The sequence below is a fragment of the Peromyscus californicus genome, unplaced genomic scaffold (genome assembly GCF_007827085.1).
Source record: "Peromyscus californicus insignis strain IS unplaced genomic scaffold, ASM782708v3 Scaffold_19__1_contigs__length_69161282, whole genome shotgun sequence".
Taxonomy (NCBI): Eukaryota; Metazoa; Chordata; class Mammalia; order Rodentia; family Cricetidae; genus Peromyscus; species Peromyscus californicus.
The window spans coordinates 27,136,073-27,150,872 of NW_026294491.1; the positions used below are offsets into that span (position 1 = coordinate 27,136,073).

Sequence of the window (14,800 nt, forward strand, 5' to 3'; positions counted from 1 at the left end):
TGTCACCATGGTGGTAGGACTGTAATCCCGACAGTAACAGAGTCTCGGGTTCCCGGGGCAAGCCTGTCCTCTATCCTTTGGCAGAGCGGCCGCACGTGTGTGCATTTCTTACCACACACCTGTCAGCGCTTCAGTTATCGCTAAATCTAACATCAAAGAGCAAGGCATGCATGCTCGGTGCCAAAGAGGACATTCAAGTTACCAGGTTCCGAAGCCAGGCCCTTGGGTAATGTCCTTGCTGTTTGTATGAGTTTTGGTTTTTGGTTTTTGGTTTTTGAGACAGGGTCCTACTCAAGGCCCAGGCTGGCCTTGAACTCATGATCCCCTGCCTCGATTTCCCCCAATACAGGGATTACTACCATGGGTCATTGCATTGTACCCGTTTCCTTTACTCCAATCAAATAATAGCCTCAACATAATCCTTCTTATAGAATTAAATAAATTTTACCAAATTATATTTTTAGGATTGATTTTTAAATTTTGTATGATTTATTTCCTTTTAAAAAAACAGGAAATATTCATTACTTTGGTTTAAAATGAGAAAAAAAAGTCAGCTTTCTTGAGCATTTATTTTTCAAATAGGCAATATGAAAGAAATTAGTTACCACTGCAATAAAATTAATTATATGTAAATGTTTTATGTGCAAAGAGTTTAGATTTTTTTCCCCAGGAAATTGAGCTAAAGAAGTCTACATTTCATCAGGTTCTCAGAAGTCAATTAACCAAAAGTGTTAAGAAATGCCAACTGAAGTCCTATAACATAATGTCTCTAAAAACAGAGTCAGGGCTGGAATGACAGTGTGGCCAATAAGAATGCTCACTGCTCCTGCTCTCCCTCCCCTCCCCTCCCCTCCCCTCCCCTCCCCTCCCCCTCCCCTCCTCTCCCCTCCCCTCCCCTCCCTTCCTGTTTCTTCTCTCCCTATCCCTTCTCACCTCCCTCACTCTCTCTCCCCTCCTCTTTCTTCTCTTTCCTGATTACAGAGCCCCACTCTGTAGTCCATGATACCCTGGAATTCTGGAATTCTCTATGTGGCTCAGCCTGGCCTTGCATTGAGAGCAATCTCCCTACCTTAGACGCCTGGGTGCTGGAATTATAGGCAGGAACCACAGCGCCCAAGGGCTCTGCTGATCTTTTCACTGTCTCTGCCATAGTTTTGTCCTTTCAACCTATCACCAAGTTAGAACCACAGAGGCAGCCTTTGCAGATTGACTTCATTCCCTTAGTAACATACATTGGAATGTCATTCTTTCACCAGGAACAGTGGCACATCCCTACGCTCCTAGTGACTCCCAGAGGCTAAGGTAGGAGAATCCTTTGAGCCTGTGCATTTGAAATGAGCCTGAGCATCATAACAAGACCCCACCTCAAGCAAAGAATTTCCCTCCATGTCTTTTCATGGCTTCCTAGCTCAGGTCTTTTTAAAAAGAAGACTTTGGGGGAGTAGGTTTTTTTTCTTAAGATCTACTTATTTGTGTTTTATATGAATGGGTGTTTTTCCTGCATGGATGTCTGTGCACCATGTGCATTTACCTCCCACAGAGGCCAGAAGAGAGGCATGGATCCCCTGGAATTGGAGTTACAGACCATGTGGGTGCTGGGAATTGAACCTGAGTTCTCTGGAAAAGCAGCCAGTGCTCTTCACGTCTGATGCATCTCTCTGGCTCCTTTTGGGGTAGATTTTTGAGACTGGTCTCTCTTCCTTGCCTAGGTTGACCTTGGACTTGCTGTATATGTTTTTGAATTCAAGATCCTTCTGCCTCTGCCTCCTGGGTGTCTGGACTGAGGTATGCGTCACTACACCTGGCCATAGGGTTGTTTTTGTTTTTTCTCTCAGGACCAAACAAGTAAGAAGTCTACTGCTTGGACTACAATTTTATCTGTCCACCCAACTACTGAAAGACATCTTAATTGTTTCCAAGGTTTTTGTAATCATGAGCAAAGCTACTTACTGTCTCTCTTCCATTTCTCTGGCTGTGATGGAATACCCTGACAAACAGCAGCTTAGGGAAGAAAGGGTTAATCTTGACTTACAATTCCAGTTATACTCCATCATGAGGAAGCAGCCAGTCACATCACATCCACAGCCCAGAGCAGAGAGAAGAGAATGCATGAATGTTTCGAGTACCGGCTGACCTCACTGTTCACACTTACACACTCCAGGGCCCAAAGCCTGGGGAGGGTGCCGTCATGTTCACATCAGGTCTTCCCACCTTACCCAACCCAGCTAAGAAAGCCCCTGGCATACACGCCCACAGGCCAACCCGATCTAGACCAGCCCTCTTTGAGACTTGTTTCCCAGGTGAATCTAGGCTAGGTCAAGTTGGCCGTCAGACCTAACCGTGACATTTACCATAAACACGGTGTGCAGGTTTCTGGGCAAACATAAATCTTCACCCATTTGGGGCAAATACCAGGAAGCATGGTCAGCAAGAAAGAGAGCGTTGTCTTTGTAATAGACCGCGGAACTTTGACCTACCGTTTCCCATCCCCATAGCAACTCCACAGTGCATTCAGCATCAGTGCTGAGCCCAGACGCTTTCTCCTCATTGTCTTCAGTGGAACGAGTCACTTTCGTTCTCGTGACATTCAGAGGGATGATTGGGAATCTTCTTAGGCATGTGTGATATAATTTAAGACTCCCAGTTTTAGGAAAAAGCAAAAGAAGCTTCTAAACCAGAAATGCCATCCGTATATTTTCACTGAATCTTCTCAGCAGCCTTGACAGACATGAGCGGAGTTGAATGATAGGTAGGGAGACACAGGGTCCGTTGTGTTCAGTGAGCCTGACCATAGAGCCGTGGCGTTCCCTTCTGGTAGAGCTGGGCACTACCAAATCTGAGACTCTGGTACCCGTAATTGTGCCGCTGTTCCGTCATCTGTACTTGAGCGTGTGTTTAGCTTTCTATCCCTCAGAAATTAAAATGGGCCGAGAATCAAAGTATACTTAAGGTTACTTTCACGACAGCACCATCAAAAAACATTATTTTAAAATAAGAAATAGAGAAAATGAGCTTTCATTTTCTTCTCAGGTATTTGTTGTTTTTTGTCACTTTTCTCACTGTGTGTGTAGCTCAGGCTAGCCTGGAACTCACTAAGTAGACCAGGCTAGCCTGGAACTCACAGAGATCCACCTGCCTCTGCCTCTGCCTCCCTAGTGCTAGGATTAAAAGGAATTCATCACTACACCTGGCAGGATTTCATTTTTACAAAGCCAAAATAAAAATTGAATCCCCTGTTTAATCTTTAGTGGAGTAGGAGAGAGGGTGGCTGTGGTGGTGTGAATAAGAATGGCCCCCAGAGGCTCGTATATCTTATGCTTAGTCACCAGGAAGTAGAACTGTTTGAGAGGATTAGAAGGGTTGGGAGGCGTGGCCTTGTTGGAGGAGGCGTGGCCTTGTTGGAGGAAGTGTGTTACTCAGGGTGGACTTTGAGGTTTCAAAAGCGCAGGCCAGGCAGGGTTTTTCTCTCTCTCTCTGCCTGTGGATCAGGATGTTAAGGTCTCAGCTACTGCTCCAGTGCCTGTCCCCAGGCCTCCATGCTCCCTGCTGTGATGATAATGGACTAAGTATCTGAAACTGTAAGCAAGCCCCCAATTAAATGCTTTCTTTCATAAGAGTTGCTTTGGTCATGGTGTCTCTGCACAGCAGTAGATCAGTGACTAAGACAATGGCCTTTACATAGCACAAAGGTGTGCTGACACTTATCCTGAGCTAATTATTTTCATAAACTGATTTTAAGAGAACTCTAATTACGAGAGGGGGAGGCCATGCCACTGTTTCATCATACATTGAAGGATGCCTTTTCACTTCCATAATTTAAACCTCACAATGTCTTAATGACAATATTTTGTATAATTCCAGAGTCAATTGTCTAATAATTCACATCAGGTACACAATAAATATTTAGTTGATGTAATTAAAAGCAACTTATATTGCTGGTAAGAAAGACTCAAATGACTGTGTTTATCAAATTATTGATATGAGTAAAATGTGTGTTTTCACATATTAATCTGGAGGGCTGGCAAGATGCCTCAGCAGGTACAGGTGCTACCAAACCTGATGACCTGAGTTTGATCCCCCAGACCCCCATGGTGGAAGGAGAGAACTGACTTCCGAAAGTTGACCTCTGACCTCCACACACACCTCATGGTGTGTACACATAAACAAACAAACATAATCAAATATTAATGTGGAGAGATACGTCTTTTCTTCTTTGTGTGTATGCTAGAGATCAAATCCAAAGCTTGTATGTGCCAGCCAATTATTCTACCACTGCACTGCCCCCCAAATCTAGTGGGTTTTTTGGTGGGGATTACATGTATTCATTTGAGGGGCCATGACACATGTGGAGACCAGAGGACAGTCAACAGGAGTTAATTCTTTTCTTCTGTCATGTGGGTCCTGGGGATCCAATCTAGGTCATCAGGTTGGCAGCAGATGCCTTTATCCCGTAGGCCATCTTGTCAGCTCAACACTAGGTGTTTTGAAACAGGGTATTCTTCTTCGCTCAGGCTGACCTTCAACTTGCTAGGTAGCGTAGGCTGACCTTGAATTAGCAATCCTCCTGCACCTACCTCCCAAGTACACGTATGTACCACTATGGGTAGCCTAGGGGATATTTTCTGTGTAATTATTTCCGTATGTTGGTGTGGTCCAGTGTGACTTGCCCGACCAGAACTCTTGTCAAGGCTCATTTCCTTGACGCAGCACTGTCAGTGGTGAGGCCTTCGGGAGGTAGTTAGGTCTCGGGATTACACTTTTCTCAGAAGATTGGGTTATGTGTCAAGAAACCAGGCTAGAGGTCTCGAGAGTGGGTGGGGCTTTATAGGAGTTGGACTTTTAGTGTAGAACTTGTTTGGTCCCCCAGAGCAGACTGTTACAAAGCTGAGTTACCCCTTCACCCCTTATTTATCCCTTCACCCCTTCTGTATGAATCCACGTGCTGGTGTCACGCCATCCACCATGTAACAAAGCCACACGATGTCCTCAGCAGATGCTTACAGGCTGTGAGCTAAACAAGTCTCTTCTTTTCCTTACAATGGAATCTCAAGTATTTTGTCACGGCGACACAAAACGATTTTGATTATTTTTCGAATGAGAATGAGACAGATTTTGCATTTTTTTTTTTTTTTTTTTTTTTTTTTTTTTTTTTTTTTTTGGTTTTTTCGAGACAGGGTTTCTCTGTGTAGCTTTGCGCCTTTCCTGGAACTCGCTTTGGAGACCAGGCTGGCCTCGAACTCACAGAGATCCGCCTGGCTCTGCCTCCCAAGTGCTGGGATTAAAGGCGTGCGCCACCACCGCCCGGCCCAGATTTTGCATTTTTAACATCACTGTATTATGACTACTTTAAAGAAATGTTTTACATAAGTGACTCTTCTGAGGTTATTTGGAAGCAAGCACATTTTATTTACCTGTGTTAACTGTAGACACTCCAAGAATGTTTCCATACAGTGTATAAAGAGGCTTTTTGTCATCGCCAAAATAAGTTAGTTCATTCTACTAAAGTGATCATTTTGTGCTTAGCCTAGCATATAGTTTGACCAAAAGCCATGCCCATGGGTGTAGTACTATTAAAATATTTTTTCTTTAGATGTAAAGCTAATAAAAAAATATCTGAGATACCACTGAGAAGAGTAAACTATCCTGCAGGACAGAGAACACAGAATAAATGCAGAATCGTGCACATCAGTGCTTATGAAGATGGTGGTGCCCAAATTGTTCATCTCCCCAGGGAGTCTGTAAATTGAGTTTGATACCAGGCAAACCCAGCAGAGACTGATGGACTTGCTCAGAATTCCTGAGTGGGTAAAGCTGTACAGACAGCTCAGACAGATGTAGGGTGGGAAAACAAGAGGGCGTGGCTTACCAGGCATGTGGGGGGTGAGAAAGGGAGGGGGCACGGCTTACCAGGCAGATGTGGGGTGGGAGAGCGAGGGGGCACGGCTTACCTAGAGCACATGTCAATTGATATCATCCAAACAGTTGACATGCTGGCATGGGAGAGTATTGCATCAGGTTAGAGACACCTTGTGCCGATAGAAATTCGGCATGCGATAGAATTGCTTTTATGAATGAAAGGCAGGAGAGCAGACGTCAGTAAATGATGTTGTAACAATTGACTTTCTCTATCAGAGAAGCAAGTTCCAGGCGCTTAAGGAGTAAGATGTAAAACACATAACTCCAAAAGGAAAAAGGTACCAGAAGTTAGAAGCATTGGAGCATTGGATTGTGCTTCTCTGTCTCTGTCTCTGTCTCTGTCTCTGTCTCTGTCTCTCTCTCTCTCTCTCTCTCTCTCAGCCTTTTGTATTTATAATGAGAAAAATGCATTTTTAGTGGATAATAGTGCTATATTCATACAATGAAATTCTGTTATAAGTGTAAATAATACAAGAAATAGAATTCAACCCTAATACATCTCAAAACAGTGATGAGCATAAAGCAAGTTGTGAAAGGTTAGACACAACAGGACCATTTATTTATTTCAAGTCGAAATACACACAAGACCTGTATTTAACTCTGATGAATTACTGCAGCGGAGCTTGAATCATCAAGGACCCTTTATTTTTGTATTTCTGTCAATTGCAGATTCAGAACAGTTTAGTTGAGCAGGATGGAGACCCGTGAGGCTGCAAGCCCCTGTCATCTAGGGCTGCAGTCATGTGGAGACTCATCTGGGCTGAGAATCCAATTCTCAGGCTGCTCGCTAGTGAGGGAGAAGAAGTTGGTGGTGGGAGGCACCCCTTCTTCATGTAGGCTTCTCCGTAGGGCTCCAGGCTTGTCCTCGTGGGAACCAGCTTCCCCCAGAGCTGGGTATCCAAGAGAACAAGACAGACGCAAGTCACCTATGACATAACCTCAGAAGTGGCACACCATTGCTTGTACACTGCTAGTTGTACAAGCAAGTCCTGTTTTGATAATGATAGAAGTACACAAGTGTGTGTCTACCTACAGGTGAGAGAGCTGTCATAATGAGACTTCTTGGAGGCCGGCTATAATAATACATAGTGCATATTATATAGAGACTACTGCATGTTATACATGGACATGTATGTGTGCATTTGGACCTGCCTGTATTCATGCAGGTATATATGTATGTGTTACAGGTGAGAATAATAAACACCAACTTCCAACCTCAGAGTTGTGATTTCCTTTGGAGAAAGAAAAATCGCCCTGGTTCAGTGTGGATAATTGAACCTGAGCAAGGCTAGAATGAAGTACTATGTCACTCATAGAAAAAAGAGATGGTAGTAACCTAGCCTAGGATGGTGGTGGCAGAGAAAACTGAATGGATTGGAGATGTCTTTAAAATAGAATGACAAGCCATAGATTACTTATTTTTTTCTGTAAATTATTATTTTGCTTGTATGTCTGCCTGTCTGAGGGTGTCAGATTCTGGGAACTGGAGTTACAGACAGTTGGGAGCTACCATGTGGGTGCTAGGAGTTGAGCCTGAGTCCTCTGGAAGAGCAGTCAGTGCTCTTAACTGCTGACCCATCTCTCCAGCCTAAAAAAGAATGAAAAGTCATGGTTGCTCATTAGTAGGGGAGTGGCAGGTTCCAGCATGAGGGACAGTCAGATACTAGGCAGTTTTCTTGCTTGGACAGAAGCTAAACAATGGTCTTAACTGAGACCGTGAATGGTTAGAGGGAAAGGAATTCTGTTTGGGGCTGTGAGTTGGCAGTGCCCCCGTGAAAGCTCATTCATTGGGACAGCACCAGCATTTTCGTGATGGCTGTATTTGGACAGATGCCTGGAGAATATGTGGGTTGAGAAGTCTGGATTCTGAGGAAAAGCACTTAGAAACTTTTGAGGAATGAAGAGAAGAATTGCCTATGACTAAAAGTTAGGTCTAGACCTGCAGAGGCAGGCGGATCTCTGTGAGTTCAAGGTCAGTCTGGTCTAGAGTGAGTTTCAGGCCCGCCAGGGATATGTAGCAACACCTTCTCTCAAAAAATAAAAATGAAGGTTGGGGATTTAGCTCAGTGGTAGAGCGCTTGCCTAGCAAGTGCAAGGCCCTGGATTCAGTCCTCAGCTCTGGGAAAAAAAAATAATAATAATAATAATAAAAAAATAAAAATGAAACAAACAAACAAAAAGTACAAAAAGATTAAAAAACAAAACAAAACAGGGAAATGCAGTGCCATCAAAGCTAAAGAAAAAATGTTTTTACCACATGACTTAGTTTTATCATTGAATGCTGCTAAAATAAGCAAGTTGAGAGCTGAAATCTCCATTAGTTTTAGCAGCCCAACACCGTGTGTGATCTAAGAGAAATGATTGTTGAGTAAGACATTATAGTACATGTCTGTAATCCCAGCACTCAGAAGGCTGAGGACAGAGGCTAAAGAGGACAGCCGGGCGGTGGTGGCGCATGCCTTTAATCCCAGCACTCGGGAGGCAGAGGCAGGCAGATCTTTGTGAGTTCGAGGCCAGCCTGGTCTACAGAGTGAGTTCCAGGAAAGGTGCAAAGCTACACAGAGAAACCCTCTCCCAAAAAACAAAACAAAAAAAAAAAAAAAAAAGAAAAGAAAAGAAAAGAAATGAATTAGTCAAACAATGAGAACCAGATTGCATTTGATCCAACTGTGACACTTCAGGAGTATTATCTGATCTTGTTAGAATTTAATTCTCTTAGCTGGAGAAGAAAAAGGTTGTTGAAGAAGAATGCATGACTCTCTAGCTTCCTGATAGTAAAACCATATAATTGTGTCTCACTTTTGTGGTGCAGAGTGTTAACAAAAGTGGACAATGTGTGAAGAGCTCATAAACCACAGAAATCATCTGTCCCATGAAGTTCAGTCTCAGGGACGGCCTCGCCCACTGTTCCCGTCCACCAGGAGCCCTGGAGACACACAGTCTTGATCATGAAGTGGCATTTGATCTATAGAGAAGATTTTACCCGTCCTTTTGAATAATAACCAAACCGTGTAAAACTATGCCATGGTTTGGTGGTGGTGGGTGGGTGGGTGGTTGATAGGTTGGTTAATGTTTTGAGTCAAGATCTCCGATAACCCATCCTGACCTGGAATTTGCTGACTGTGAACGGATTCCTCCCTCTTCCACCTTGGAAGTTCTGGGATTCTGTACCACCACCCCGGCTAGAGAGGGTATGAGGGAGAGGGAGGGGAGGGGAGGGCGTTTTACAAGCATTTGGGTTTTAAACATTTGACCAAATAATAAGCGTGTGTGTTTTACCACAGACCTTCCTTCTCCCATCTTCCTCCCCGACCCCACTCCTCCTACCCCGCCCCACCCCACTCCTCCCACCCCACTCCTCCCACCCCACTCCTCCCACCTCACTCCTCCTACCCCGCCCCACCCCACTCCTCCCACCCCACTCCTCCCACCCCACTCCTCCCACCCTGACCCACAGGTGTTGCTTTGCTCCCAATCTACGCAGTCTCGATGTTCAGAGCTCCTGTACTGCTGCTCCTCTTAGCCTACAGAATTCCATATATTCTGTTTTATGCTTAAAGCTCTTGTCACAGTCTGACTGGTGCTAAGTGTTTATGGTGGTAGCCCTGTGACTTCTAAGTCTCTTTGAAGTGACACTCTTGGTAAACATGCTTATTTATTCTTGTTTTACTAATATGGAAGTCCAAGCAAAGGCCACTTTAAACGTGTGTTTCTGGAGATCCGTGGGTGCTGCGGCCCTCCTTGTAAAGGCCTGTTGTGATGGTTGTCTTCAACCAGCCTTTTGTTGACCTGTTATTAAGCTTGACAAACTTTGGTATTTTCTAGTCCTTCTAGGATACTAACTGAGAAGTCTAACATTTACATTGCAATCCAGTGTGTGGGAAAGAGGGAGACCTGGGAATTCTTTTGAAAGCAGTATTATAATGAAGGTTTATGTATTCCGTGTGTGTTCATATTCTCTAAAGGAAGACGGTAAGCTAGATGAAGAGGATCTTCCTCCTCCCTGCCCACTCTGGCTCAGTTGTTTTAAAGACAGTAGTAACCTTCAGGCATTTAATGTTTTAATGAAATGCTCCTAGCATTAGCTGAATAATGCTGAGAGAATCCTATCTTTTATTTAAATTCCCTTCTACCTTCTAGAGATCTGTGGTTAGCTGGTCTTTTGCATAACAGAAAGAAGATAATTGTGGTGAGGATGCCAAATGAATAAGATAATCACTTAGTTTACTATGATACCACCATTGCTATCTATAGCAGAGACAGGCCTGTTTATGTATCAGAGCCTCCGAACGCTGGGTTAAAGATTCTTTTGAAAAGGAAAATGATAACCTTTTCAAATACATTTAGATGTTGCAAATGCGTGCTGTGTGTTAAGTTGTTGACCGGTTCCCTTGGAGTGTGTACTCAATTTCTTTTAGTTCCTATGTCAAATTTCAAATCATGTATCTGTGTTCATGAACTCCAATGGGAACATCTGCCCTGCTATAAACAGCCGCAACATACACACCCTTTCTGTGACAACAATTTTCAGATATCTGGAGAGCAAGCAGCATAATCCTTTGATCCCAGCTAAAGGAAACAAATGGTTACAGTCATTTTCTCAGTGTCTCAGCAGGAGGCAGCTGCTGACTGTAGCACACGGAGCAGAGACAGCCAGGCCCAGGTCTGCTAGCTGAAGTGAAGGACCACGCCAGCTAGCCAGGCTGAACAAGCCTTGCTGGGCAGCTGGGATTGTGTGATGGTGATCCCCAGGGCAGAGCTGTGCAGAGCCCGGTCCTCCAGCTGAAATGAAGAACAGACCAGGGCATTGTGGGACAACGGTCCGAGGAAGGGGCTGCGAAGAAGTGCTCCTGAAATCTGCACAGGTTCCCATGAGCCTGGCCAGAGTCTAATGCACAAGAGTGACTGGAACAACTTCCTCAGAAATGATTTTTACCAGGAAATAGGAAATGAGTGGATCTCAGTGTCCATATAAGGCCAGATGTCATTTTCTCTTCTTCCAGCCAGAATTAAGGACATCACCTGCACCCGTAAACACTCAGAAGAAACTTCCAGAAAGATCACCTAGGAAGTAGCCCCACAATAAAGGAATTTCTACCTCTGTTTTGAAAGAGTTAGTCTTGAAAGAATAAAATTATTACGTAAGTAATGTTACTCTACTCAAAATACAGTGCTCATCAAGACAAAATTGAGAATATATAACCAATGACCAAAATTAGCTAGTCATGGAACAGCAGGAAAACATCCCCAACTCGGCCTACAGAGACCCAGAAATGACAGAGCGGAAGTCAGTAGCCAAGAATGTTCAAATGGCTGTTGTAACTATAATCCTTACATTCAGGGGTGGGGTGGGGGGGAGGAAAAATGTGTGACATGAAGAGGAGTGAAGCTATAAGAAAATGCAAATGAATTTCTGGAGATTTTTTTATATCTGAAGTTTAAAAAAAGAATACAGAAGGAAAAAACAAGATACACAAAAATAAAAAATAAAAAACACGGAAGGAATGAACAAGATGCTGTGGAAGAAAAGATCTCTGACCCTGAAATATCTAGCATTTAAACTGAGAGGGGATAGGAACCTAAAGTGTATGAAGACGGGTTCAGAAGCTTTGGGACAATATCGTGTGATTGAGCACATGCAGAGTTAGGACTCTCAGGAAGAGGGGTGGAAGACAGAAAGACGATTAAATAATGATCAGATGTTTGCCAAATTTGGTGCATACTATGAAGGCACAAATCTAAGATACTCGGTCATTTCCAAGTAGAATAATCAGAAAAGAAATCAAAGCATGTCATGATCCAAGCATTGAACCCCGTGCTAAACAGGAAGTGTGAAAAGCACATAGAGAAATAAAGAAAGATACATCATGCCCAAACTTCTTATTTTGTGGAAGACAAGACAATTCAGTTAATTCTTCAAAAAATGCCAAAAGCAGGGCGCGCGTGCGCGCGGGGGGGGGGGGGGGGGGGGGGGGGGGGGGGGGGATGGGGGACGGGGGGGGGGGGGACGGGAATCTGTCAACTAAATTTTCTTTTACATACTAAAAATATCTCTCTCAAAAATCAAGGTGCAGTGACTTTTTCAGACATACAAAAATGGAAAGAACTCATTTCCAGTGCATTTGTACAACAGTGATATTTAAGGGGGTTCTTCGGGCAGGAAGGAAAGGGTGGTCTAGAATACTGAATGCTCTGTAAATGGTCAGTATATTATTTAGAGAAGAATGCACATTTTGCTCAGTATAAACACAAAGGCTTCCCAAATGCCGATTTGTAGGTGACTGGATCTGCCACAGATAGACATTGGCTGTCCCCCCAGAAATGTTCCACACAGGGGCTTTTAAACAAGTAATCCTAGATGCTTTATTGAGAGACTAGAAACAGCTTTTCTATTTGCAGGTGCAAAGATAAATTACAGTAGGTCTGTGCATCCAAGCAGTGCTGGGCAGGATGAAGGTATCAGGGTGAACCCATGTTAACCTAAAAATGTAATTTAAAAAGTACCACTCAGTCATACAAATGAATGAACTACAATTGGATATAGCATGCATGCATCTCATAACCATGCCCAGGGAAGGATGCCACATACAAAGAGTTATGAGTCATAGCTCCGGTAATTTACTACAGAATCAAATACAATAGGCTCCAAAAGCAGGCACAAAGTACCGAGGGATTCGCAGGGGTCCAGGGAGGGAGTCTAAAGGAATAACGGTGACATTCCCAACCTTGAGACATGTCAGAACTCATCAAATGTCCATTGAAAATAAGAATTGTTGGGGTTTTGCTGTTAAGACAGACAAGGAACTTGGGTGTGAGTGACAACTCTGGAAAGTTCGATGCTTTCCAAATCTCCCGAACAGTTCCTCCTAATCTAATTTTGAGGGGTGTGACGCTTATGAGAATAACAGAAGGTGCCTTTTGAGTTACAAAGGGAGCTCATTATCACCTAGTGATCAGTATGTTGAGTGTTCTGAGTGGTTTGTTTTATTCCTTCCCTGCAATATCTCTGAGAGTTAGGAACCCACTCTCCGTGTGTGGTTTGTTTTTTTTTTGGGGGGGGGGTGAAGCCCATAGACCTTATATAATTCCTGAAGATGCTGAGCCAAGATCCAATCCCAAATTTTACTCCAAAGCCTATGTTTTCCCCTCATGCTGGCATCATCTCTAAATGTTTGGCTGCTAATGTGAGGGTTTGAGCTGAAAACTTTGCTTTAAAAATATATCTGAAAAATTATTCTTAGAAAAGGTTTTCTGGGACTCATTTTCCTAAGGCTCTGTGCATTGAAATTGCCAAAGAAAGAAAAAAGAAAATAAGGAATGCTGTCCATGCTGTGTAACAAGTCCCTCCGTTGGTGGCTAACAGTGCTCCTCTTCATACATTTCTCTTGTGAAATCCTCGTGAGCTTTCAGTTCTGACTGAACTCGGAGGGATGTGCACACACACCCAAAAGGGGCTGGCTTCTGTTTTAACATATGACACATCGTGTTGTGTAAGTGAATGTTTAGATATATTATACCTTAAGTGTTGTGTAAGTGAATGTTTAGATATATTATACCTTAAGTGTTGTGTAAGTGAATGTTTAGATATATTATACCTTAAGCGTCAGTTTATCATTCTGAGGAAGAGCCTCAGTTATTGGTAGACTTGGGGGAGAGTTTCTGAAAACTCTGACTCCCAAGATTGACACACCTCCTACAGGCCATGTCAATCATCTCCACCTTTGACTATTTAGTACAACCTTGCCAGACAGGACCAGGACTTGACTCACTCATACCAGAGCTCCGTGTGTTGCATTCCACCAAAGCCTCTCCTTCCCCCACTCGGAAGACAGCCCCTTGTGCATTTTTCCATCTCAGAAAAAATAGTCCCTTGGTCTGTTTGATGAATCGGTTCCGAGACTAACCCGAAAATTTCTTATTCTTAACTTTCTTTAAAAACATTTTAAGTCACGCTGATGGCGGTCCCACCACAGGTAGGAATAACGGGGATGAGATTTTTGACTTACAGTAAACCCTAACTGTCATGTGTTTGTTTGTGGGTCCTTTTGCTCAGACGTGACAGTGGTTTATCAAAATGGGTTGCCCGTGATATCCGTGAGGCTACCGTCTCGGCGTGAACGCTGCCAATTCACACTCAAGCCTATCTCTGACTCTGTTGGTGTGTTCTTACGGCAATTGCAAGAGGAGGATCGGGGAATCGACAGAGTCGCCATCTATTCACCAGGTATAATCGCCTCCATTTTTAATTCTCGCCTCCTCCGCTCGCCCCACCCCAAACAGCCCAGTCCAAAAGAACATTGCTCGGTTAACGTTAGAAAACATGGGAGTTTTTGCTTCACAAGTGTGGGAGACAGAGCCCTTTCTGTCCCAGTGGTCCTCAGGACATAACTGTTGGATGTCAGCAGATGTGTGCCCACAGGGAGTCTCATTCAAAAGCAGCTCACATCAAATGCCACCACAAGGACAAGCAGGCAATCACATTTCATGTTATTGAGACCTCTTGTCATTACCGTAGGTGCAGAATATGTTTTTCCGGTAGCTGAGCCCTCAAATGTTTACCAAAATGGAGAATATACAATCAGACACTAAAAACTCTCATTTGATGTAACATCTGTTTATTTAAGTGCCAAAAAAAATTGTTTTCACTATGACTTAGAAAGTCTTTCAAACCTACAGAAAGATTGAGAGACTAGTAATGACCCATTTTATGAGTCACCAGCTACGACAGCCACCAACTTCTGTCCTTTGAGTTTTGACCTCTGTGCTCCAAACACTCCAGACTCATCTAGTAATGTACTTGGTAGACCCGTTTGGTACACTTGCTCCCCGTCGAATCCTTCCCTACTGAGTTAATTAGCAACTTATCGGTGGCTGGGTGGCCAAG

The 14,800-nt window shown here is 43.6% G+C and overlaps 1 protein-coding gene across 2 annotated transcripts in view; it reads left to right on the forward strand.

Annotated features, from left to right (window-relative positions):
• Mcu (mitochondrial calcium uniporter) overlaps window positions 1-14,800 on the forward strand; it is a 176,646-nt gene that overhangs the window by 142,809 nt on the left and 19,037 nt on the right. For both annotated transcript variants that reach the window (XM_052744934.1, XM_052744931.1), the window contains exon 3: window positions 13,970-14,140. In XM_052744934.1, coding sequence (XP_052600894.1) covers window positions 13,970-14,140 — 171 coding nt within the window. The remainder of the gene's footprint in view (window positions 1-13,969; window positions 14,141-14,800) is intronic.